This window comes from Engystomops pustulosus, chromosome 7 (assembly GCF_040894005.1).
Source record: "Engystomops pustulosus chromosome 7, aEngPut4.maternal, whole genome shotgun sequence".
Lineage (NCBI taxonomy): Eukaryota > Metazoa > Chordata > Amphibia > Anura > Leptodactylidae > Engystomops > Engystomops pustulosus.
In genome coordinates this window covers 134,744,776-134,772,671 of record NC_092417.1, presented here as the reverse complement: position 1 = coordinate 134,772,671, position 27,896 = coordinate 134,744,776, and the positions used below count along the sequence as shown (strand labels likewise).

Below are 27,896 nucleotides of genomic sequence, written 5' to 3'. Positions count from 1 at the left end.
ATGGCCGCCGCTCTGCCAGTCACGTGAGCCTTGTTTACATCCTCCCTTAGCAGGAGCCGGCAGCAGATTTGACTTGTGATGAAGATGGCTGTCCGTGCGCGCTGGCTGCTGCTCCTGGCTGCAGCGGGGCTGGTGAGCGGTCTGCCCCCGGTGCGGTGGTCGCAGCTGTCCCCGGATGAGCCTGAGGTGCAGGGACTGGTGGCCCTGGCGGAGCGGGAGTACAATAGTGCCAGCGGCCAGGAGGACGTGTACCGGGCACTGCGGGTCAGCGACCTCCGGAGACAGGTGCGTGCTGGATGGGCTCAGGCTGGGGCCACAACTGCCCCTGTGTCACTGTGTTGTGGGCTCAGGCTGGGGGCCACTATTGCCCCTGTGTCACGTGTGGACGAGACGTTTTCCAGTGCAGTGTGACGAGATGTCCGCTGCTGTCCTCTATGAAGGGACTTGGCACCTGATATTTTCTAGCAATAGATGCAAAAACTGATTCCACACGGATTACCCACACTTCATAACTGAGTGCTGTCCGTTTTTTTATGGAATTCAATAGGACTGATTGTGATTAGAAAATGTCCAGGAATAGGACATGTCTCATTTAACGCAAAATAAACACGGAGTAGGACTAACGCAGTGGGCGTGACCTCTTTAACAATTGAGGAAGTATGGCAAACATCAAAAAACCTTTGACATACATCCTGGAAATCATGTTGTGTACAGCTGGTCTTAGTGGTTATAACTTTGGAATCAGTCGGACCTTCCGACAGCATGGCCCCTAATCTGTGACGCATGGAAGCCGGGTCGCGTGCAACACAATCGCAGTGCACCCACTACTTATATTTTTGTTTTGAAAAAGAAACAGACTTGGCAAAAAATCTTAAAATTTCTCCATTTTCTAAATGTAATTCTTCTGCTATTGAGGCTAAGAGTCAAACCACCCAAATAGCTTAAGAAGTAACATTTCGGGAATGTCTGCTTTATGCTTGCATGTTTTTTTAATGCAACCTTTCATTTTTTTGGGGGATGTTATGAGGCTTACAAGATGTGATTTTTCTCACTTTCATGAAAATCTCCAGGCCTTATACTTTAAGGGACAACTCAGCTGTCAAGTGACTTTGAGAGATGGTAACACCTTATAAGAAACTACACACTTCAGCGTATGTGAGACAACTTTTCAGAAGTCTATTACCTCACAGGGGTTAAAACAAAATGGAAGTGTGAAAACGGAATTATCATCCTGTGGTCCGAGGAGGCCATTCATTGGATGAAAACAGGCTCATGGCCACCTAGAACCTGCCCAACAGAACTGAAGAACAGAAAAGACTGGTTTGGATGTGTAGAAAAACCTTTGATCAAGAATATTCCACAATCAGTTGAAGGTTCTGTGGTTTTGGGGAGAGCACCGGCTCTGGATCTCTGTAATGGTGCGCTGTGCAGCTGCCTGTCTTTGGTATCGTGGTGCTACAGGTGTTATCTGCTCATCAGACAGGGATATATTAATTATGGTGGTATATACTTAAAAACGTATATATGTCTATATGATCCTATCCATATAAGATTTTCTTGTTTTCTTTTATAGTTGGTGTCAGGTATGAAGTATGATTTCACCATCTTCTTGGGGCGCACGTTGTGTAAGAAGGGAGATGAGAATGACCTAGATAAGTGTGGTCTTCACATCTCGGCATCACTCATGGTAAGTCACCAGATAACATTTGCTGTTTACATAAAACACAGGCTGACACTAAATCATGTTGTGCACAGCCACAAACTGGTCACGCTGGATTGTGGGACATTTCAGGTCAGTACTGGAGTCAGCTGACGGTCTGATGACTTAGGAATTTGAACTTGTTTCATTCAGAGCAATGACTCAAAGATCTGCTGACATGAGGTGGAGTTGTGAGTTCAGACATGCTGACTGCGGTGATGGAGTCATTATTCCAAGGAGGGGGATTCTCATTGTGGCTGTTATTACTCTATAGTCTTCCCATCTGCAGAATGTATATGCTACTGTAATAGCCAGTAGCCAGAATGGATGGCTTATCAAAAAATATTCCAGCACATTGCAATACAAATATGGACAGGTTTAAAGGAAATCTAGCATTTGATTTTCATGCATTATGAACCAAACGTACCTAGAGAATGCTGTAGCTACACTGATGCAGAAGCATATCTTGTTTAATCCCCGAGTGGTTTTGCTGAAAAAACAATAATAACAATCAGACCCTTGGAAAAGCTGGGTGCCATACATAAAAACATTACACAAGGAGCTTCCTGAACTTTCCAGACAGGACTAATCAACCTGAGCTGCATCACTCATACACATTAGGTGGGGGATGTTGCAGCGATCGATTACTTCTGCCTGTCAGGCTCTACACAGTGATTACATCATTCTCTCAGGCAGCGCATAACTAATGTGAGAGGAGAAGCGTGGAGCCAGGCACGGAAGCGGGAGGACCTAATTATTATAATTTTATAATATGTTTCTGCATCAGTGTAGCTATAGCATTCTCAAGGTATGTTTGGTTCATAATTCATGCAATCAAATGATGAATTTTTAAGTGCAGTCACTCGGCAGCCAATATATGTCAACCACAATATTCCTACAGATATGTGAACAGAGTCTAACAAAGCATTATCAAAACAATTTCATAAACACATAAGGCACATAACCGTGAGAACAGAGATGTAGCAGACCTCACAGTGTAACAGTGTACAAGTCTGTCAGCCTGTCTGTCATGCCTCTGTGTATTAGGCATCTCATGCTTCTCTCATCTGTCTTATCTCTTCTTCTATGTGTCAGTGTGTTAGTACAATGTCAGAAGCCAGAAAAAAGTCTATATACACCTGTACCCTGATAATATAACCACATTGTCACCCCACAGAACTAGATGGATAATATTGTGTCTGCTTAAAGAGTGATGGGAGCTAAAACAGCAATAAAACTGAGTAATATTGCGAAGTAAGGGGTTAAAATGACCTTTATTGTGTAAACATCACTAGGGAATTGAGATGTGAGAAAACCCCTTTAACTATGATATAAGTGTGAACTTCTGGTTCATGTTTACCTAATGGTTTACAGTCTATGCCTTACACCAAATGTATTAAAAGTTTCTGATCCTTTTGAAAGGACTTCAGATGTACCAAAATCTAAAACTATAACAATTCTGATTCTGATCTTCAGTCCTGGCAATAAATCTGGTACATTTCTAAACTGTAACTTCTAAACTTCAAAGTAACTTTGCCTCAACATTCTCCCATCTTCTATGGTCATTAGGAAAGCTAATCAGTGCTTTTTTTTGTTTAATCCTCCCTTAATATAATCTACTTAAAGTAACTAGAATCATATTTTCAAGGGGTGTGCCAATTTAGTATCACTGACCCAGATATATTTTTACATAAAATTCCATGTTGTAAACAACTTACTGTATATACTCATGTATAAGCCGAGTTTTTCAGCACAAAAAAATGTGCTGAAAAACCTCACCTTGGCTTATACACGAGTCAAGTAAAAAAAATTAAACTTGCATACACACCCTGCGGCGCCCCGATGCTCAGCGCAGCTCCTCTTCTTTCTTCTCTATGCTGTATTAGCCGGCAGAGACACGTCCTTGCCATCTGCCGGCCGGCACACACTGCGATGTGGTGGTGTCGCCGATGACGTCATTGTGTGCGTCGGTCGGCAGAACGTGTAGACCTGCCTCTACTGGCTGTTATAGCTAAAAGAAGAAAGATGAGGATCCGTGCAGACCAGACCATCGGGGAGCTGCGCCGGACATCGGGACCGACCAAAGGGGAGTATGTAAGTTTTTTTTTTTTATGTGCTTGGCAAACTGCGGGCTGGCTGTATACTACATGGGGCTGGCTGTATACTACATGGGGGCTGGCTGGCTGGTTGTATACTACATGGGGGCTGGCTGTATACTACATGGGGGCTGGCTGTGACCAATGCATTTCCCACCCTTGGCTTATACTCGAGTCAATAGGTTTTCCCAGCTTTTGATGGTAAAATTAGGGGTCTCAGCTTATACTTGGGTCAGCTTAGACTTGTCATATGACGTATACCAATGATGGTGTATACCTCATGACACTGTATAATTATTTTGGGATGTCGTCTTTAAAGGATATCTACAATCAAAATCAAGTATAATAACCTAGAAACACTTAGGTACCTTAGACCCTGTGTGATTTAGCTTTACAAGTTGCTATGTGTCAGCACTTATGCTAAAGGGAGAATAGGGGAAGGGCCAATATAACAGCCTGTAAAGCCCCTCAGGCTCATTAACATAATTTTAAAAGTTGTTTTTAGAAGGAAGGAGCCCATGGATGACAAATCTTAGAAGATTACTACAGTAACAGTGCCCAGATCTATGAGTAAGTTTCCTTGGTTTATCATGCTGGATTTTGATAGTAGATTTCCTTCAATGCTGAATGACGGGTTACAAGTGCAACATATGTAGTTTCTGTCTTAAGAACTTTATTCACATCAGGCTGGTCAGTACTTTTCTATAACATCCTGAATGATTCTGAGGGAAAGGGGGAGTTATGGAGAGGATTCTCATAGATAGCAGCCAGTCTGCAGCCTCCACAACTGGGGAAGCTGATAAAAATCTACAATACATGTCCTGTAATGGTCAGAAATGGTATAGCTCTACATATACAAACCCTGTACTGTACTTATCTGTCCAAAGTCTGTTGAATGGATTTGTGCACTTGAATCCAACTATTTACTGGTGATTGTCTAAATCAGGGGTAGGGAACCTATGGCTCGGGAGCCAGTTGGTGCTCTTTTGATGGCTGTATGTGGCTCTCAGACAAATCATTGATTAATAGCGATCGGCAGTGTGTACATCTTAGGCTACATTCACACGAACGTATGGGGGACGTATATACGGCCGACGTATATACGGCCGATATACGTCCCCCATACACTCCTATGAGCGCACGGCACCCTACGGGAGCGGTACGGTGCAGCACACGTGCGGCACCGTACCGTTCCGTACCCGGGAAAAAGATAGGACATGTCCTATCTTTTCCCGTAATACGGGGCCGTGCGCTATAGGTTGCTATGGAGAGGGGCGGGGGTGAGCTGCGCTCACCTCCTCCTCCTCTCCCCGTACACTGCCGTTGCCCGCTACGGTACGGTACGGGCGGGCAACGGCAGTGTGAATATAGCCTAAGACACACACAGCAATGATCACTGGATGCTGGCAGGGATGCTACAACTGCCTGCATCCTTTGTGTGACCAAGGTGCCATCGCTGTACCTGTGTCTTAGAGTAGAGCCGCATCCACTCTTCTCTATGACCCAAGCAATGATGGCAGTGGCGTCTGAGTCATAAAGAAGAGCGCAGGAGTTATGAGAAGATGCTGAAGGGAGAGCATGTAGGTGAGTATTCCCTTGCTGTGACTACCTATCTACTGGGGGCATGTGCCAGAGCTACTTATCTACTGGGGGCAATTATGTTATGGCACTACCTATCTACTGGGAGGTATTTGCTGTGGCTACTTATCTACTGGGGGCATGTGTGGGGCTACTTATCTACTGGGGGGCATGTGCTGTGGCTACCTTTTTACTGTAGGTCATGTGATGTGGCTACTTATCTACCTTTGGCATGTGCTGGGGCTACCTATTTACTGGGGGCATGTGTTGGGGCTACCTATCGACTAAGGAGCATGTTCTGTGGCTACCTATCTACTGGGGGCCATGTGCCGTGGCTACCTATCTACTGTCTTGGAGGCATGTGCATATTGTATGACTCTCGCAGAATTACATTTTAAAATATGTGGTGTTCATGGCTCTCTCAGCCAAAAAGGTTCCTGACCCCTGGTCTAAATGTATGTTTCTGTATTCTTTATTTAACAGGAAATCCAATGTAAATTTTCCATGTTAGTGGTCCCATGGGTAAATGAGACAAAAGTATTGGAGACAAAGTGTTCCCAAGAAGGTCTGTACTTATGGATCATCTCCACATCTATTGGGCAGTTGTTTTACTATCACACCCCAGTCCTTTTATGTCATAATTATTTTTTTCCTTCTGCAGGACTTCAAAAAAGATCAGACGAATCCTCCTCTGAAGCTTCCATGACAGGAGAGGTATAAGATGAAGCTTCCCACCTCACTCCTTGCTGTCTGATATTATATGTATTATACTTATAGTTACAATTCCTCTTTTAGGATGAGATGCTGGAAACCTTGTCATTATTTAAGGACTTTGTGAATACTTACAATAAAAAATACAAAGATGATGAAGGTAATCTCTTTACTCGGCTCTAGTGGGTTATCTGTTACATGCATCTTGATTATGCATGTAAAAAATATGTAATATTTACTATTTTACCCAATACTCTAATCCTGTTTTTCAGAGGCTTTGATGAGGCTACAGATTTTTTCTCAAAATCTCTTGAAAGCAAAAGAGATTCAGGAAAAGGACCAGGGAACAGCTGAATATGGTGTAACTAAATTTAGTGATCTCACAGGTGAGAAATGGGGCTGTAACTGTAAGAAACGGCTGGAGTGTTTAGAGGAAATATTGCAATATCCCCAAGGAAATAACTAGGAACATTTTACCAAATACTGTATGCAAGTAGAATCTGTATTTTATGCTGTTATGTAATGTCTAGTGCAGTTTCATTTAACTGTACATCTTGCTTTTACAATATTAAAGGGAACCTGCCATCGGCAATAGGCCTAATAACCCACTTCCAGAATATTGCCAAGTAGCATAACATCACTTAGTTTTTGTTTCTTTCAGGATCCAATGTGATGGCATCATCCAGAAAATCAACTTTGAAGTGAGCTTCAAAATTGATTTTTTAAAGTTAAGTAGGACTTTATAAAATGTCAAGGATTGGAGCTCTGAACGCCTCCTTCACTGTGATTGACATCATGTGGACTCCAGGAGATGTGGTTAGTAAAGTCTCCGGGTACAGGACCATCGTTTACAGTGAAGGGGACTTTCTCAGCAAGAGAAAGCTTGACTTGAGTGTTAATCTCTCCGTCTCCTTGACTTTATACATCCAATTTACATCTCAATCCAAAGTAGTTTTCTTGGATAATGCCATTATACTAAGTCATAAAAGAAATATGATCTGGAATGTGGCTTACAAGGAAAATCTCTTGCCCCTTTTGTATGCTAATACTTCAACAGAGAGTGAAGCAGAAAACCCAGACATAGGTGTGAACAGTGCCTTACAGCTGGAATGGAGCCATGCTCCATTGTGAGCATTACCGGAGTTCATTGTTATTTGTTTTCTTCCCACAGCCTTTTAAGCTGTCAAAAATTTAAAAAAATGAACAAAAATAGATATTTTTATAATACATTTCTAATAACAGATATTTTATATTTTATTAAATATAAATTTGAAAATGCTAACATATACATATTTACTATCCCTCAAAAGCTGTATACTTTAACTTTATAATAGCATTTAATGTGATTCATTGTAAATAATAAGGTGAAACAAAATAGTTTGTTGTCATTTCCCTCTCTCTTCTGCCCCCGCCCCGCATTATAAACTTTGACATTTCCCCTCCTTCTTTCTGTCATGGAAGAGGTCTTAGCAGTCAGCCATCTCGTCCTGTACTATGTGCTGCTTTTGACTGCTTGCTACCACCACGCTTCCTATTCATGTGCTGATTATTTGGTGCAAATTCTATAAGGTGATGAATAGACAGTGCTTGAATCACTATGGGGTAACTCGTCTGCCAGTCTCCCTACCATTTGTTGTCATAGATTTATCTAACACTTACACTGGATGTACATATTGAATACAACCCTACCAGGTGACACACAATCTTAGTCTGGAATGTACCTGTGTTATTAAATGAACACTCTCCAACTTTTAGAGGAAGAATTCCGGACTCTGTATCTGAATCCATTACTATCCAGTCAACCCACTCGTCCTATGAAGATGGCTGTGATGCCAACGGATCCTTCTCCGGCACAATGGGATTGGAGAGAACATGGAGCAGTTACTGAAGTCAAGAACCAGGTAGTGCCCAGTGCTTATATTTGTGACACATCAAATATTTCTGGACAAAATTGAACTTATGTCAGTTTTGCACTTTTATTTTCTTCTTTATTCCTATCACAAGTATTGGTTGTGCAAGGATTGTTTGCAGAAACTTGTTGCTTCCCTGTGTTTATAGATATTCTGCAAGTACATGTTGTGTCAGCATTCTTACATGGTTACATAACAGGGTGTTGTCACTGTAGTACTTCAGTAGTACATCTGTATTGGTATTGCTATATGTGTCTTCCTATGTTACTTATTGCTGTCATGTTCCATCTTCTACCTGTTTAGGGCATGTGCGGCTCCTGTTGGGCTTTTTCAGTAACTGGAAATATTGAGGGACAATGGTTTTTGAAGAAAGGGTCACTTGTCTCCCTGTCCGAGCAAGGTACTGCAGCTGGAAGAGTGAAATAAACCCCTAACGACTGCCATGCAGCTATATACGTTTTATTGGCATATTTCCTGTGCAGGTAGCCCATTTATAGACATGAAGACATTGGCAAACTTCAAACGGTTATATCTCGAGTCATGGAACCTATAAACATCCTTTAATAATACAATAGGGGATAACAATCTTATAGAGGGGTTCTGACAGCTGTGACTTCCACCATTAATGAGATTGAGACCGATCGGACCCTCATTCTCACTAAGTGAATGAAACGCAGCGTTGAGCCATCTTCGGCACTCCCATTTACTGACTATGAAGGCAATACAGATTTTGAAAGCTCCCACAGCATTTAATGGAGTGGCAGGACACATGCTTGGTCCATTTCTGAGAATGGGACTGCCATTCTTGTGATCATTGGGAACTAGAGATGAGCGAGCATGAACGAGTATTTCACCTGCTCGAGATCGAGCTTTTACTTGATCATTTAAGTGAAGAACACAGTGAACACAGGTTCATTTAAGGATCATTTAAGTGAAGAACACAGTGAAGAACACATTGCAGATGTTTCCATACATCTGCTAACTTATCAGAAGACACGAGTGCAGAAAGGTGTTCTTCACAATAGTATGTGAAGAACAATATGTGTGAAGAACACATTGCAGATGTTTAACACGGGTCATTCTCCTTTTTGAAGTTCCATGAATATTCCATTGAATAAAAAAAACGAAGAAACAGGACTGACTTCCTTATTTCTCAATAAAATGACACATTTTATTGGTCCCCTTGAAAAATGCTCGAGTCTCCCATTGACTTCAATGGGGTTCGTTATTCGAAACAAGCACTCGAGCATCGGAAAAAGTTCGACTTGAGTAGCGAGCACTCGGAGCATTTTAGTGCTCGCTCATCTCTATTGAGAACCCATACTTGTGATTGTCGAGGGTCCCATCAGTCAGACCTCCCACGATTAGATTGATATCCACCTATACTGTGGATAAAGGATAACAAACAAACTTGTGACAAAGGGACCAGGTTATGGCTTTCCTGGTGCAGTTTTATGCCAGACCTTGAATTGCAGTGCTGCAGGTGCCAGATCTACTAAAAGGCACACTGTGCCAACATGTATATCTCCCCTTGGTGTTCTGCTTTATAATAAATAAAAGTAAAGCACTTCAGATCACATTAACAGTGACTGGATCAGGAGTAATCACAAAAGGATTAAGTTATCATTACAATCCCACATTTCCTATTAGTGTGTAACATTCATTGACGCTCTGTTATAATTCCTATGGTTTCTGTTTTTCAGAGCTGGTGGATTGTGATGGTGTAGATAAAGCTTGTGGAGGAGGTCTCCCATCCAATGCATATGAAGCTATCGAGAAGCTGGGTAGGTTTACAGTAACATGGCATCTTATGGGGCAGAATAAATGCACACGGCATATATGTAATTGTTCTTAATGTAATCTGCCAAAGATATATAGAATATGCCATGCCTTTGAACACTTAAAGGGGTAATCCGACACCTGGCAACTCCAGGATTAGGTGTGAGAGAATGTAGCTCTCGGATGAGGCTGCAGACTTTTCAGTAGTGACCAGAGGCATTCATTTACCATGTTGTGCTTGGCATAAGACTTATCCTTATTTATTTGAATGTAAACCATTGCAAATGTAATCCTCCTGCACAGTTTCTTACTCCATAGCTCAAATATTTATCTCTTTAGCTCTAGTAAATATCTGAATATTCTGTAGACAGATGGCGCTAAAGGCACATCTTTGCTTTCAGTTCTTTGTTTTTTGGAAAGAAAGCACATTTTTAAATCCTTTTACCAGAAGAACAGTATGTAGACTTAAAGGGGTTTTACATAATCAAGGGGCTGTGGTGAGAAAAAAACACATACTAAGGCTACATTCACATTGACATGGGCCCGCCGTACCGTAGCACGACAGGCACACATCGGCGCCGGGGGGGAGGGGGCGAGCGCTGCTCCATAAAGGAACATTGCGTTTTGCGCTGTATTCTGGAGAAAGATAGGACATCCGCCCATTGCAGTGTATGGGGGACGTATATACACTGTATATATATGTCGGCCGTATATACATCCCCCAAATATGTGTGTGAATGTAGACTAAGGCTACATTCCCATCTTGTTTTAGCAAAAGGTAGCATACTGTTAATTTAAAAATAAGTTGGATTTTAAAGTCTGTCTTTTTAATTATGGTGTATATGTTGGGGATTCACATGAGTACGCTATTCAGTTCCCTGGGGCTTTGCTAGAAAACCTTCCAGACAACACCTTAGTAGTGAATGAGAGGGTAGGATGAAGCAGCACTCCAATATATAGTGAAAAAGAAGAAAGTTTATTCCACCATTGATGCGACGTTTCGCCTTATCGTTAAAGGCATTTTCAAGCATAGTGTTAGTCAGAAGTCAGCTGACTTAAATAGGCGGCGTTAGTTAGCGCCGGAACACGTGACATATCATACAAAGTATCCAAAAACATGTTAAACAATATAAAAAGACATGTTCCAGATACAACATGTGTAAAGTGACATCATTAAGTGCAGATCAACAATAAAGTGCATAATTATTATAAAGAAGTCCGTTGGTTGTCAAGGACGCTATCGACATGTGTGAAGGATCATAGCCATCATACAAGTGTGTCACCAATCGTGCGTAGAGCAGTGTCCATATACAAACAAACAAGAGTCCCATGTCGAGGTATCCAATATTTGAAAAAGACGTGTGTTCACGGACCAAGCATCAATGTGAGGCTGTCAATTAGCCTGAATTCTGTGTGCAAAGTCCGAGGCTTGCGCATGCGTAGAAAGGTTATGGATCCACATAGTAACCATCTTCATTACGGGAGTTTTGCCCAACTCCTTTGCAGCTAAGAACCCACGGCCAGACTTTGACAGACCAAGCGGGACTATAAGCGGTGATGAACGGGGGAGAAGGAGAAAGGACCAAGGACATTCAGGACCGCGGGCAGGAGGTCACTTATTGTGCCAAGAAGGCTAGAAAGAACCAACCCGTCTCGTATGTCCCATCCGGGATCGTGGTCCCGTCCAAGGTATCCATAATTTCCAAAGTAGCCCAATCACCTGTATGTCACCGCATCCAGGAGAGTCATATATGTCCACATCGTGGTTCAATTGCTGCTGTGGAGTGAAGAAAAGAAACCATAAGTGTGGATATTTTAACCCAAACAAAGAGATACCAGTGGAACCTCGCATGGTATACAAATATATAAAAGATATTTACAAGCACATAACAGTAATATGATATGTATTTATCTACTTGCACGGAATAGGAAGTAAACAGAAAAAAGGTCCAATAGAAGACAGAGGCAACCAAATATTGTTACTCAGAGGAATACATTAAGGGGAAAGTCCCTATTTAAACCCTTTGGGTTCAGGGAGTTTAATTTGTGTATCCACTGTACCTCCCTGCGCTTCAGTAGTAACTCCCTGTTGCCACCCAGGGGTAATGGAGGTATTCTGTCAATAATGGAAAATCGAAGGTCGTCAAGTTTATGGCCGGCTTCATGAAAGTGAAAGGGGACTGGGAGATCAAGCTTCTTGGTACGAATGCTAGATTTGTGATTGTTGAGGCGTAATCTGCATTCAGTGGTAGTCTCTCCCACGTAGAGCAGATTACACGGGCATTGTAAGACATAAATAACAAAATCGCTTCTGCAGGTGACAGTAGATTTAATTTTGTACGCTGCCTTTGAGGTGGGGTGAATGAACACCTCGCCTTTAAGCATTAGGGCACAGTTCTCACAGGACATACATGGGAAACAACCTGTGCGGGAGGATTTATTCCTTCCAATGGACGAAACATCGGCCTTCACAAGTCTATCCTTTAAATTCCTACTCCTTTTGTAAGAAAACAGCGGGGGAGCCTGAAACTCAGGAATTTGTTTATAAAATGTGTTCAGGATACACCAATTTTTGCGGATAATAGAAGCAATATTCTGACTGTGGATGGTATAGGTCGATACCATGGGGATACGTCTTTCTTCCCTAATGGTTTTAGTCTTAGGCTATATTCACACGAACGTATGGGGGATGTATATACGGATCCATAACCCTTCTACGCATGCGCAAGCCTCGGACTTTGCACACAGAATTCAGGCTAATTGACAGCCTCACATTGATGCTTGGTCCGTGAACACACGTCTTTTTCAAATATTGGATACCTCGACATGGGACTCTTGTTTGTATATGGACACTGCTCTACGCACGATTGGTGACACACTTGTATGATGGCTATGATCCTTCACACATGTCGATAGCGTCCTTGACAACCAACGGACTTCTTTATAATAATTATGCACTTTATTGTTGATCTGCACTTAATGATGTCACTTTACACATGTTGTATCTGGAACATGTCTTTTTATATTGTTTAACATGTTTTTGGATACTTTGTATGATATGTCACGTGTTCCGGCGCTAACTAACGCCGCCTATTTAAGTCAGCTGACTTCTGACTAACACTATGCTTGAAAATGCCTTTAACGATAAGGCGAAACGTCGCATCAATGGTGGAATAAACTTTCTTCTTTTTCACTATATATTGGAGTGCTGCTTCATCCTACCCTCTCATTGCATCTAGCGAGCCACGTCAGACCCGCTTTGAAGACCTGCACCCGACCTTTGCTTGGTGCCGTTCCAATTTGTTTCCCTATACCTTAGTAGTGAATGAAGTGCTAAAGGCAGGATTCAAGGAAGACTTTTGGTCTCTTACCATGTCTTTCATGGAATGACCCCTGTAAGAAAAGAACAGCAAAATATTTGGGATTTCATCTTCCCTGATTATATCTTAAAATAGTAATATATTATAAAAGCATATTTGAAAGCTATTGAACACGGTTGGTAGCCGTAAGTACCTTTTGTGTGTTTTCTCATCAGTGTAGAGACACAAGGGACATCTCTATATTTTATGATCTTCCTTCTCTTATATACAGTATTATGTTTAATTTTTTAGGAGGACTTGAGTCTGAACAAGATTACAGCTACCTTGGCCATAAGGAACGATGTAGCTTCTCTACCACCAAGGTTTCAGCTTATATCAACAGTTCTGTGGAGATTCCAAAAGATGAAACGCGTAAGAAGAAGATACTGGGGCCGAATTATGAAGTGTTCTTGGGTTAGACAGTGCTGAGTTAGACTAGACAGTCATTATCTGCACAAGAATCATAGAAGTGTCTGGTGCTGGATGATAAATCTGTCATAGTTTAAAACTGTCCTGTGGTTTGGCTCCTTCCCTCTGTAAGCAGTAGCCAGTGATTCAGTGCTGTCCATGTTCTGGGTGTCTCCTGGTAGCGTTGTCCTGCATTTTGGATTTTAAATATTGGGTATATCAGTTTACATTCCGGACTTTCTGTTTTGCACACAGTTTTTCCATGACGTGGAGTTATGGGAGTATCTGAATAAATTATAATACCGGTACTGACATAAGCATATAAGGTCATAGAGCAGATATCCATAGGGATCAGACTACTTCTTTACATAGCACTGTATAACTTTAAATTGCTGATGTAACTAGATATAGGGAAAACATGCAAATAAGTTTTCCAGGATGGGATAAGGAAAACCAAGCCTCTTTTATTAAGGCACCTCCCTTGCCTGCAAGCATGACCTTCATGAAGTCTTATGACATGATACAGGATTATAATATGGGGCAGCATGGTGGCTCAGTGGTTAGCATTACAGCCATGCAGCGCTGGGGACCTGGGTTCAAGTCACAGGGTCAACATCTGCAAAAGAGTTTGTATGTTCTCTCTGTGTTTGCGTGGGTTTCCTCCCACACTCCAAAACATACTTGTAGGTTGATTAGATTGCCAAATCGGTCCCTGTGCTATATAAATAAAGGAATTAGTAATTATTATAAAAACCAAACCAGTATATCTATTCTAGAAGGAACAGACTCCTAACTGTAGACAGCACTGTTTTCATCTAGTTGGGTCTCTTCAGTACAGTGTACAGAGACGGCCAATTCTGGCTTCCTTGTAGGCATGTGGAGACCTATAGCCATAGACACAAAGAAGTTTTCCAGGATGAGATAAGGAAAGCCACACCTTTTTTTGGTACCTTGTAAAGCAGCTCCCTTGACATTAAGCATTACCTAAGCAGACAATATCCTTTACTGACATATCATCTAAAAATTCATGTTTGAATCTGTAGGCCATTTGTTAAAAGTAATTTCTCTTTTACAAAGCCAAACATCTCCGGTTTTGGCTTAAAGTTGCCATGAAACTGTGGCATCTGAGCTAGTTATGGGTTTCAATGGAAGTCCGTTAATTTTTAATCAGATGCAGGTCAGTTTTATTCCAGGAAGCATAATGCCCTACAGTAAGGACGTATTACAGTCTGTTTCTTAGTTATATATCCTAGACCTAAATGATTTATACTCTAAACCTAACACATCCCACCCAGTTAATGCCTTGCGAAAAAGAAACTGTATCAATATTACCCCCTTGCCAAAGCCTTACACCAAAACACCTGACTAGTGATCAAAAAATTATACAAATGAAAACTAAAGCTCATCCCACAAAAATAACCCCCCATCACTGTTTTATCATTAACAAAATGTAATGGCCATCAAATCCGGTGACACTAAAAGGATTGTGAACCAAGCACACTGACCTACTCGTGTGTGCCCCTTCTGCTCTTCTTTTAGACTCTTAACCCCTTGTTTTTACATAAAAAGGCTTTTAAAATTATGCAAATGAAAATGAGGGGTGCTAGCATCCATAGGTGTTAATGGAGCCGTGAGCCCCTCAGACTCACATGCATAATTTTTAAAGCCTTTTTTTCTTAAAAACCTGGGCATAGGAAGCTTAAGGAAAAGCAGATCCTAGCAGAGGGGGCACACACCTGCATGTCCCTGTACTTGGTTTACAATCCTTCATCCTGGTAGTTGATGTCCTTTAAAAATTAAGGCATGCAAAATGCTGTAGAAATTATTTTTCACTGCTGAGAATCGGCCCAAGTGTGATCTGTCTTTTCACAGGCTAAAGCCTCATGCACAAGTCTGTGTGCTTTGGCCATTAGCTAGCTGCAGAGGCTAAATCATCGCCCATATGCTTTCTATTGGGCACGGTCACGCAATGGTGCATGCAAAAGATATGGCAAGTCCTATTTCAGTCATTTCCCATTGGCAACACTGGGGTGTGTGGCACTCTCCTGTGTGGCAGATGGGCCATAAGTGGGGCATCACTTTGTCCATGAGGCTTTCAATCTCTTTTTTTTATTATTATTTTTTTTTTAAATGATTATTATTATGGAGAGCACAAAGCTGAAAAATATTATTGTCTGCATGTAGCCTTGTATTAAAAAATACATAATAGTGTCTTTGAAATGTTGTAAAAGTGGGTACAGGACTTCAACAATTTTTTGTGTTAAATGTTCATCCATGGACACTAAATCTCTAGTTTCATTACATAATTATTTTTTTTTTTTAGAGATTGCGGCCTGGTTGGCAGAGAAGGGGCCCATATCCATAGCTCTTAATGCTTTTGCAATGCAGGTAAGATTCTAAATGGTCTTCAAAATAACACCTTGGGGCAGATTTACTTACCCGGTCCTGTCACGATCCAGCGACGCGTTCTCTGTGGAGGATTCGGTTCTTCCGGTGATTCACTAAGGTATTGCACTCGATGTCCACCAGGTGTCGATGCTGCACTGAAGTCCGTCGGAATTCACTGGAGTTAACGATTCGTTGCTGGGAGCAGGTAAGCGCGGGTCAAGCGACACTTTTAAAAAAAAATACGGCGGTTTTTCCAAATCCGTCGGGTTTTCTGACGGCCATGCCCCCGATTTCCGTCGCGTGCATGCTGGCGCCGATGCGCAAAAAACCCGGTGCAATTCAGGGAAAATCAAAGCAAAACGGTAATATTCGGGTAACCCGACGGGAAAACGTGATTCGGGCCCTTAGTAAATGACCCCCCTTGTGTCTGGTTTCAGAAGATATTCTATTTGCTCACCGTTAGCCACAGCCATGATGTCTGTACATATCAGTCTGCATGGGGTAGGTATAGTTAGGAAATTTATAGCCATATGGCAATTGTGAAGCAGTTAAGTGGAATATTTCACCAGAAAATCACATATGTTTTAATGTTAAACTAATATTTTTTTAAACAAATTTCTATGTCTTTATATATAGTTAACGCCATCCCAACCCTAACCGTACTATTACAGCAAAGTGCTAGGCCAGGTGTATTTAGAGGGCTAAAAGACTGAGCTCTCTCCATACAGGGAGTGTTCTAACAACCTCGGTCACTACTAGCACTGATAGCGAGCACCATCTAAATGCCACCAGCGTATGACCCCGCCATCTTTGATTCGATTGTCTAACGAAAGTGGTCACCATCAGTTGCTTTGATAGCCTGATCTCTTAGTGTCTGCCAGAGGAAGACATATAGAGAGCAATGGCAAAACTGCAATATAGTGGAATACAAATCATAAAAAACATGTTGAGTATTGCCATGTTCCAAAATTCCTGATCTATCAAAATAAAAACTCCACTTTTTCACCATTTTACAACATATAAAAATAGGAATAAGAAGTGATCAAAAGGTCCTTTAGTCCTCAGTATGGTGGCAATGAAAACATCCTCTCCTCTTGCAAAAAATGACACTTTACACAGCACCGTACACTAAAGTATAAAACCCATATAAAATTTGTCTCCTTGTGATCGTCCCAACCGAAAGAATAAAGGGAATGTGTCCTATGGAGCACCCAGTGTAACCGTAACTGCAAAACCCACAAAGAAATAGTGTAAATTAGTTTTTTTTCCGTCAATTTTGCCCTATTTGGATATTAACAAAAACTACTTCCTATTAAAGACTGACAGTAGGAAGTACAACTTGTTATTTAGAAAAGACGCCCTCATACAGCTCTAAGCATGGAAAAATGAAAAAAAAAGTTATGGATCTTTGAAGGTGGGGAAACACAAAAACTAAAAAGGGTCAAGTCGTTAAGGGCTTAATAGGATCAATAACAAATTGCCACTTGCTTATTCTGTAAGGGATTTCTGTCAATAAAAAAATAACACTTTTCCCACAAACACCATCATTTCCTCCACTACTGACAATAGATGTGTCCACAAGCATGGAACAGATAGACACTTTGTAGAGAAGGTGGTTCTCAACTTGGTAAGGACAACAGTCTCGATAAGTTGTTTCACACTTGCGATGACCCTACTGTATGCTTTTAAAGGGAACCTGTCATCAGCAATTGGTCTAATAAACCGCTACCAGTTTATTGTCAAACAGCGTCTAGTTTTTGTTTCTTTCATTGTCCAGTGTGGTGGCATCATCCAGAAAATCAGCTTTGAAGTGAGATGTCAATCGGTTGTATAAAGTCAAAGAGAAGGAGGAGAGTTTTGCAATAAAGTCAAGGTGCGGAACTCTGAATGCCTCCTCCTCCGTGATTGACATCATGCATCGGGCTTCAGGAAATCTGGTCAGTGATGTCTCTGAATGCAGGACCATTAATTACAGTCAAGGGGGCTTTCTGAGGAAGAGAGAGCTTGACTTCAGTGTTAAAATTTCTGCCTCCTTGACTTTATAAGTGAGATGTAAATTGGTTGTCAAAATAGATTTTCTGGATGATGCCACCACGCTTGGTCATGAAAGAAACATGATCTGGAAGGTGTTCAGCTTCTTGGCAACATACTGTTAGTGGTTTGTTAGGTCAATGTTTGCTGACAGGTTCCCTTTAATTAAGCTAGAATAAAGGAACATGTTTTATTACTGGTGCCACTTCATCTTTATATTTGAATCGTAGTGACAATACATTGGCAAAGATTAGTAACACATCCAATATTCGTAGACCAGGCCTACAAAACCCTCTATAGGTCTCAAGACCCTTGCTTCATATGACCACGAGGCTAGTGTAAAGTATATTGCTAAATGCTGGTACTAGTACACATGGCACTAAAACAAATGGCAGAATCATGGACAGAAAAATAGAGAACATCAATCTATAATAAGAAACTAAAAACCAGTAGGTTATACTGTAATCTAGTTTTAATGAGTCATACAATATCCCACATTTATCATTAGTGATGCAAACTGCGCCAAATTATTGAGAATCAGTGCATGATCTTTAATAATCTGGCACACCCTGTGAGCACTTAACAAGTTTAAACTGAGTGCACCAGGTTTTTTCTGGTGCACTCGGTGTAAAGGGCGTGTGCCAATGGGTTTGATTTATATTCCAACTATTCTTAGTTCGATGGAGAGTTGTTGGGCTAATGGATCTAAACATATATATGAAAAACTGTGCACTTAGTCCCTATTTCTTTTTATTTTATTGTATTCCTCTTCCTTCTGTGGGGAAATAAACTCAGTTGTCGTCTGCTGAGAGAGATGACACTTACTCCAGAGATGATTGTAGTAATGACATGAAAGGTGTTTTCCAGCTTCCACCTTGGATTTAAGGAGACTTGAGGGACCTCATATAATCAAAAAAAACTCTACTCTATAATCATTACAAAACTCTAGTCCATAGAAGTCATACCAAAACAATTCTTTTATTGTTAGATATGTTACAGAATGTGAGGGCGACTGACAATCTTTATCTGAAAACCATCTTTATCTTCTGCCACATGAGTTGCACAGATAACATTGACCTCTTTCTTCCTACAACTTAAATATGAGCTCAGATATGATAGTGAGTGGATATGAGGATTTCTTCAAGATGTTAAACATCATTTATAATATTGCTAGAAGTGTACAGGCGGTCCCCTACTTAAGGACACCTGACTTACAGACGACCCCTAGTTAAAGACAGACCACTGTGACCTCTGGTGAAGCTCTCTGGATGCTTTACTATAGTCCCAATGATCATCTGTAAAGTGTCTGTAATGAAGTTTTATTGATAATCCTTGGTCCCATGACCGCGAAAAAATTTGAAACTACAATTGTCAGCGGGACAAAAAAAATTTTTGTTTGGAGCTACAATTATAAAATGTACAGTTTTGACTGTACAAATTCAACTTAAGAACAAACCTATGGAACCTATCTTGTAGTAATGTGGACCTCATTTATCAAAGCTGTTTTAGTTGCTTAGGGCAAGCAATCAGATCTCCGCTTTCATTTAGAGAACTGCTATAGGAAAATGAAAGCTGAGTTCTGATTGCTGTGTTGTGTGTGTTAGTTCTGTGCAATATTAAGTAAGAGACAAGAAAGTACAGATGTTTAAAGGTGTTAGGTAGTAGCCCTGAAATACTTTGTAACCATAACTTTGTGTAAGTAGTCAGCAGCAGAAGGACTGAGTAACATAGCTTTATATTCCAGGATTGTATCCACGTTCGATATCTCTGGTGCACTGGTGTGAGAGATCTCTTCACACAGCACAGCTTTCCCCCCTGAGTAACTGCTGTTAAAGCAAAGACTCAAAGCAGAAAGGTCGTGCTGTGCTCAGTGAAGAGATAACCAGTGGACCAAAGTTCCCCAAGTCCAACTACAATCCTGGAATATAAAAAAGTAGCAATAATGGACAAAAAAAGCTTCACTCGCCAAACAAATCTTCTTTATTTCGTATAAAGCCATAGGACAGGGAGGTAAAGCAAGGCACTGAAAATCAGCGACTGACTGTTTCGTGCACTCCTGTGCTTCGTCTAGCTGTTGCTACTTTTGGATGTTCTCAATTCTTCAAGCTAAGCTTAACATATAGGGGCACATTTACTTACAAAGTCACTAGAGTTCACTTAAAGTGCATTGTCCGTGTATAATGCTGCGTGCAATGATCGTGTGCCAGAAATCATGAGTTTGATGCTTCCTCGCACTGGTCCGACAGAGTTTACCATCATTTTTGTGGTGCACCTTTAACATAAGGCGTGCGACACAATTTTAAAGTTAAATATGGCGCTTGGTCCGAATTAGTCGGACCGTCCAACGGCACGCCCCCTAATTTGTCGCATTGGAAGCCAGCGCAGCTTGGCCGCAAAAGGGGCACGTGCGGCACAATCCCAGCGGAGACACTTCTTAGATACCTATGCAAGCCATGTCAGCCATGAATAACGTGCACGGTCCCACAATAGTGCAATGCGAGAGTCTTCTTATGTACCTGGTGATTCCAATTGTCTTTCCCATTTAATACTACTAACATATGCGGATGTGCCGACTTACTATTGAAACTGGCACATTTACCAGTTTCGAAAACGGACTTTTTTTTTTAAACCTGAAATATTTTTCATAGTCCTGCTGCTGCTACTAGTATGATTACACACCTCTCCAGGGACAATACCTAACACTGCCTGTGGTTTTGTATGTTTAAAAATGCTGTAAGATTCCCTTTAAGGAAAAAGCAAACAATGTAACTTTTCACGATTTCATTTAAACTACCTCCCTTATTTAGTTTGCCCTCTTTCTTCCTTTCTATTGTCACTCTATAATTCTTTCACCATGTATAGTATGTATATTCACTCATATACACAGTTGTAAGTGTAGCTGCTAGTCAGAGGATAAAGTTGATGTTCTTCATGTGATGACTAGAAGACCCTTTACTGATACCCCTTTCTTCTTTGCTTCTTTCAGTTTTACCGTAAAGGAATATCTCATCCATTCCGCATCTTTTGTAACCCGTGGATGATTGACCATGCTGTTCTTTTAGTGGGCTATGGTGATCGTAAGTTCTAATTTATGTCATTTATTTTCACCTTAATGTATTGTTCTTTTCATCACTTTTACTTCTCTCTAGGTAATGGAAAGCCTTTCTGGGCAATCAAGAACAGCTGGGGAAAAGACTGGGGAGAGGAGGTAATAAATGGGCTGCTTGGAAATTTATTCTATGATCTATAAAGTGGCTTTTTATTGAAAGGAAATCTACCATCAAAATCAAGCGTGATAAACCAGGGACATTTACTTATAGATCCAGGCACTGTCACTGTGGTAATCTTCTTATATTTGATATCCATGGGCTATTTCTTCAAATAGACTTTTAAAATGATGCTAATTATCCTGAGGGGCCTTTGATGAATGTTTCCAGAGCCCCTCAGTGATGTCTTTTTACCGGTTGTTACAATGAGCAGAATATGTCTCTCTCTTCTCCCTCTGCCTGTATAATCTAGCAGTAACAGGAACTGCAGGGTGAGGGAAGACCTACTCTGCCCATTGTTACAAGGGATAAAACATCACTGATGGACTCTGGAAACAACCACCAGAGCCCCTCAGGTGCATTACCATAATTATACAATTTGATTTTAGAGGGAAGGAGGCCAACGATAACAAATATAACAAGATTACAGTCATGGTGCCTGGATCTATTAGTTTAGTAAGTGCCCCTGGTTTGTCATGCTTTGATTTTTACGGTAGATTTTCTTTAAGGTATTGGTTATAATGAAGTCATGTTCACAAGCCACGGAAATGACTTTCAAATCTGCTTTAGGTATATGTTAAGGGTGGATTATGCTTCATATTTTGCCACAGATTTTTTTTTAATGCAAAAATCTAAAATGGAATCTAATCTGGGTTAGGTACAAGATAGGTGCTGTAGGTTTGTTCTTAAGTTGAATTTGTATGTACATTGGAACTGGTATAGGGTTTCCACAGATACCAGAATTTTGCAATACGATATCTGGAAAATTATCACAATACTAAATACCGATACAGTACCAGAATCCAAATTATTTATTAAAACATTAGAAAGATAGAGATGTAAAAACTTCAGAACTTTTTTATTTTTTCACCGACTGAGTTAGTTGATGGGGTTTTTATGCATCATGAGCTGTTTTTTTTTATGGCGCCCCCCAAATGGGTTAAATAATGGATTTGATTTGTAGACTATGGCAGTTTGAATGCACCAATACCAAATATGAGGGGATATTAGTAAATGTTTTTTACTATATTTTTTACTATATTAAAATGGAATAAAGTGGTACAGTATGTATTTGTTTTATGTACAAAACTGCATATTTTTTGACCTTTTAAAAATGTTCTCTATTCTCTTTTGTAGGGATATTATTACTTATATCGAGGAACTGGTGCATGTGGGATGAACACCATGTGCAGCTCTGCAGTGATAGATTAGAGGCTTCTCTGGATGAAATCCTTCTGTCTGCCCCAGGATTAGTCTTCCAGTACTTACTTCCTGAGGTCCAGTTACAGAGTCTTAACTAATAGTCTGATTTTAATGAAAGAAAATTTTATAACTGGATAGCACTGAATTAATAGATTTTACTATTTGTTTTTAATATTTGATCATTGAGAGTGACTTCTGCAGTATTTCATGTTGAGCTATGTATTTCTTGGAGAAAAGTGTCCAAAATTTATAGCAGCAGATACCAGTTCATGACTGGGATTAGTTCAGCATATTCCGTTTCAACCATAACACATTTGTGATTTACTCAAGGATAAGGCGCCCTGGACCCAGACAGATGTACTGTAATTTATGGTGTAATTTAAGTTGGTGTAAATTATAGCCCAAACCTATGACCACCATAGGGTACATGGGAAACCAAACAGGCACTTAAGCTATTTAGAAGAGGAGAGCATCTCTTGATAAATTTGATGCATACAACCTCAAATTCAGTAATTGATACCTCGGATTGCATTCCTGAACCATTTTTATACATGATCACCAGCAATTGACTTGTCCTATAGCTTCGGTGAAGTGATCCGAAATCATTTATATGTGAACATATGGGGGAGTTTTATCAGTGCTTCTGCGCATGTTTTCTGTCGTAGAAGCACCGATATAATCGCACATTCTTGTGCACTGTGAGAATATTAGATTATTATTGTTCCTACTCCTACCCCCACGCCATGTGGACGGGCACGGCCGCTGGCAGAGTGGGTCATACTTTTTAAAACCCTGCAATATTTAGTTCGTAGGTTTTTATGCAAAACTACACCAGATCGGACCTGCCCTAGTTGTGGCTGGGGGCTGGTGGCCGCACGGCCCGGCCAATAGATCAAGAGGCCTAAGCCTGACTAGCCCTCTGCCTGGGAGATTTTATAGAAATGTATATTTTGTTATTGCTGTGACATGGTATTATTAGGAATGGCTAGTATTCCAAGATAAAGGAGCTGGGGGCATAGCATATATATATATTTACCGTTTATGAATTTTTTACTTCTTGTTAAAGCTTATTGCATGCTCTGTACATGTGTCAGCTCCATTATAAATGGAGATGTTCCTCATGCCCTGTACTTTGGTAGTAACTGATACAATGTAATAGCTTTCTGTATTGTATGGCTTGTAGGCAGCAGTGTGAAGCCTTCTACACTGAGCTCTCAAGTAGTACCCAAACCATGCCCTTCTATGTAATGAATACAATGTAAATATGTGTGGCACCTGATGCATGGAAAAGATTGTGGTCAATTGTTGTCTAAAGAATTTATGCAAAATTAAAGGAAATCTACCATCAAAATCAAGCATGGATAAAGAGACATTTACTCATAGATTCAGGCACTGTGGCTGTGGTAATGTTATATTTGTTACCCATGGCCTCCTTTCTTCTAAAATCAACTTTTAAATGAGCCTTAAGGGCTATTACAGTGTGCAAGGAGCACTTTCCCTTTCCAGTGTGTGCTGAAACTTCCTCTACTGCCTTGAATTACTCAAGCAGAGGCAGGGGGAAGTGCTGCAGGGATTGGGGACTCTGCAATGGCCTGGGGGTCTCATTAGCATAATTTTAAAAGTTGTTACTGGAAGGAAGGAGGTAATGGATGACAAATTTAAGAAGATAACAGCATACACAGTGCCTATGGCTATGAGCAAGTGTCCCTGGTTTATCATGCTGGATTTTGATGGTCAAAACCCTGTCAAGGGTTTAGAAATCATCATAGGGTATAACTAGCTGATCAGTGTGGTCCTACTTCTGGGACCCCACTGATCAGGAGAGCGGCATCCCTGCCATCTGAAGTACATGGATTCTGTTCTCACTAATTGATCTAGTGGTAGGTCAAGCATGCGTCCTGCTGCTCCATTCACTGACTACTGTATATGAGTGCCAGAGATAGCCAAGCATAGCGGTCGACCTGATGCCTCACCTACTAGTGAGAACAGGATCCCCGTATTTGTGATCACGGGGGTCCTAGCAGTCCCACCCTCACTGTTCATCTAGTAATCCCCTATCCTGTAAATAAGAGAGAACTTCTAAACTTAGGACAACCCCTTTAACTTAATGCATTCCAGATCCAAGGCTAATAACCAGCAAAAATGTTCACAAACTCCTCATTTGCGATCCATGTGTATTCCTGTAAGACAGATTAGTAGAGTAATAATGAGACCACATACCACGGCTCAGTATCTGTGCAGACACGTATTGCAGCAGGTACAACAAAGACTTGAGAAGAACATTGGAGAGAAGAGCAGCTTAATGAAGATGCTCAGGGATAATATATTTATGAGTACAGTGCTAGTCATGTATTGTGTATGACTCTGCTGTACTGATAAGTGACCCAGATTTGTCCATCTTGTTCCTGTAGCCATTCTACTGCACAGCAAATTGTGCTGTAACCACAGTCAGAAGCTCGGTGTAATTATACACAGAGGAGACGCATTCATTTTTCATTCATTGATGTAACATGTCTTGCGCCGTTTTCCGCTGCATTGAATCTCAAGAAAGATGCGACGGCACTGAACGGATCAGCTACAGCCATTAAAGCATTTTGCTGGTGCCAGCACTAATTCATTACAATGCGTATTATTCATTAACACATATCAGGACCATGCAGCAATTCCCAACTGGTCCAATTATAAATTACATCCATGACCAGTGAGGCATTGAGAAGACATTGTAGCATCTTTCTAGAACAAATAACCATTAAACAGGAAGTGATTCTGCAGGGAAAGCACAAAACCTGGAAAAATGGGCCACAGAGATTTCATTTTTCATGTATTTTTAACCATTTCAGTGAAGCAGTTTCTCTCATTTAAAGTGTGGTTTCTGATTGTTATGCGAGAAGGGGTTGATAGTGGATCATAAGCTATGATGAGCTAATTTCTGTTTTGGCTAGTGTATATGAATTAGATTGGATAGTTGCTTGCCAAATTAACATTTTGACTTATGGGAAAAGATAAGCCCGTCTCCTCCCTAATTATCAAATTATAGTTCTGGAGTGATGGATTTTCCCTGTAGGAGATCTGCAGTAGGAACAGAAGAAATTGTTTAATAATTAATAATCAATTACCAGAATGACAATTCATCACCCAACCACGAGATGGGTTCTAGTTAGAAAAATGGTAAATATAAGTCTCCTTGTCCCTTTTTTTGAATGGAGCGATGCTCCAACCTATTAGCTTTCTCCCTATTCCCCTTAATAGAACTACCAGACATAGTAAACTACTGTACTCTGCTTTGCTTCAGCGGGTCCATAAATTTGAAGGCATACATGTCTTTGCATGTATATGTGCCTGTGTCTTTGCCTCCCTTGAGAGCTTCAGCCTTTCCCTGTTCTCACCATGCTGCCCTCCGCACGTGTACAGATATTCCTCTCTCTTATAGACTAGATAGACTGTTAAGGGGTGGGGAGCAGGTCATAACTCTGCCGCTGCAGCCCCTCCTATTCATCAGAGCTCAGACAGGTAAACAAAAAAGCATGGGGCTCTGCACACTGCACAAAAGTAAGTAGCAAGAACGCTGAATCACTTGATGAGCATTCAGGGATTATTATTAGCACACTAAGGGTGAAGACACACATGGCGTTTTTGGGCCGTTTTTACTAAGTGCGTTTTCAGATCATTAAAAAACGCATCAGTTTTTTGAAAACGCATGCGTTTTTGTCAGTTTTTCATTGCGCAATTTCGGAAAAACGGACATGCGTTTTTAACTATCTGAAAACGCACTTGGTAAAAACGGCCCAAAAACGCCATGTGTGTCTTCACCCTAAAGGCACATGGGTCCATTAAATAATCTACTGCTCAAGTTTACTCTGGAGTGCAGGGGTTCCTCCAGCATGGGCTCTATTCAGAATTTAAAAACTTAAAGGGCATCTACCACCAGGATGAAGAACTGTATGCAAATGAGCCAGAGGGGCTCCATGCTCGATAGGTATTAATGGAGCCTGGAGCCCCTCGGGCTCATTTGCATGCAATCTTTCATCCTGGTGGTAGATGCCCTTTAAGAGGGAGTCGGTCGGGTACAAAATTCTTCCTGAACAAATAAATGCTGCAGGTGGAGGTCTTAAACATGAGCAGAAAACATACTTTTGTGGTCACAAATAACTTTTTTTTTTTACACATTTTTATCAGATTTTTTTGTTCATTAAGCACAAACTTTTTTATACAATACAGTTAGGCTACATGCACACGAACGTATGCCTGCAGATTTTTCATACATATATTATATATATATGTATATGTGTGTGTATATATATTATAGTGTGCAGCTGCTATTTTAACAAACTGCTGTTGTCTTTAGTGGTGTTTGGTTGTTGAACGCATATTAATTCCCATACGTGTTACATTTTTGTAAGTGGTTCTGTATCTGCAGTCCTGTCTTAATATACACTATAATTGGTCAGTCTGAAATAAAACTATGCATCATGCAAATTAACCTATTTAACTGCACAAAACGGGTTTGAATATTGTACATTATAAGCTAACCTCTGTCTATACCTCCATATTTTAATGATAAATTACTAGTATTTTAATATTTGTGGGCTCTCATTGTTACAATAAATAAAATTAAGAAATGGTTTGCCTCTTGGTCTTGTTGTTTTCACTTTTAATGGAAGATAAAACTACCTATACTACTACCTATACTACTAACGATAAAGGGGTTGTACAAGCTTTTTATTTAGTGTTGACTAGAGGTGATGGCACCCAAATTAGGTTTGGGTCGCTCTTCCTATCTCAGACTTGTTGCATGATATGCTGATTAACACAGCCATGCCTAGTTGTATAAATCTGCCAGACTGGCTGCTCTGCAGCATATCACCCAACATGGCACCGCTAGGCAGAGTGACCCGAACATAGAGCATAAAGTTCAGGTCCGCTCATCTCTAAGCTTGACTTTAATTTCTTGTGTTTACAGGAAAAGCTTGTGATATTTTTTTATATTGCTAATAGTGTTCATATAAGTGAGCTCTGGCATAGGCACAGAATTTATCCCATACCTGTGACACCAACCATAAGTAGATAAGTGGCTGTAAAATGTTTACTAGTTCCTGATAATAATCCTGGTTCTTGAACTGTACTCTCCACATGCAGTTAGAACATATATATATTAGGTCACACAGTATTGGAGATTACAAATATTTATATTAACTCTGCCAGTTACATGGCCAAATGTTTTCAAAACCTATTGTGATACCTGTGCAGGACAGGTTGTGGAGGGGAGGTATATTTCTCCAAGGTTCCTCTCATATGTGAAGTAGCAGTCCAGAGACTCACCTGCTGCCTAAATAATGAGGTGATCAGAAGGAAGGTATTTAGGGAAAGTCAGGTGGGCAATTCCCTCTCTCTACCTGGAGACACAGGGCTGTCTGTGTGAGAGCCACATGCGAGTAAGGTACAATATCGCTGTGTTTGTTAGCTGGCAG

The 27,896-nt window shown here is 40.7% G+C and overlaps 1 protein-coding gene across 1 annotated transcript; it reads left to right on the top strand.

Moving 5' to 3' along the window:
* On the top strand, window positions 1–27,056 carry CTSF (cathepsin F). The gene is made up of 14 exons (XM_072117877.1): window positions 1–285; window positions 1,574–1,687; window positions 5,857–5,938; window positions 6,035–6,087; window positions 6,169–6,244; window positions 6,357–6,470; window positions 7,840–7,985; window positions 8,298–8,394; window positions 9,698–9,778; window positions 13,385–13,504; window positions 15,864–15,928; window positions 20,946–21,036; window positions 21,109–21,167; window positions 22,363–27,056. Exons 1-14 carry the CDS (start codon window positions 79–81, stop codon window positions 22,435–22,437), a joined length of 1,380 nt encoding a protein of 459 aa, XP_071973978.1. The 5' UTR covers window positions 1–78; the 3' UTR covers window positions 22,438–27,056.
* The last annotated feature ends 840 nt before the right edge of the window (window positions 27,057–27,896 follow it).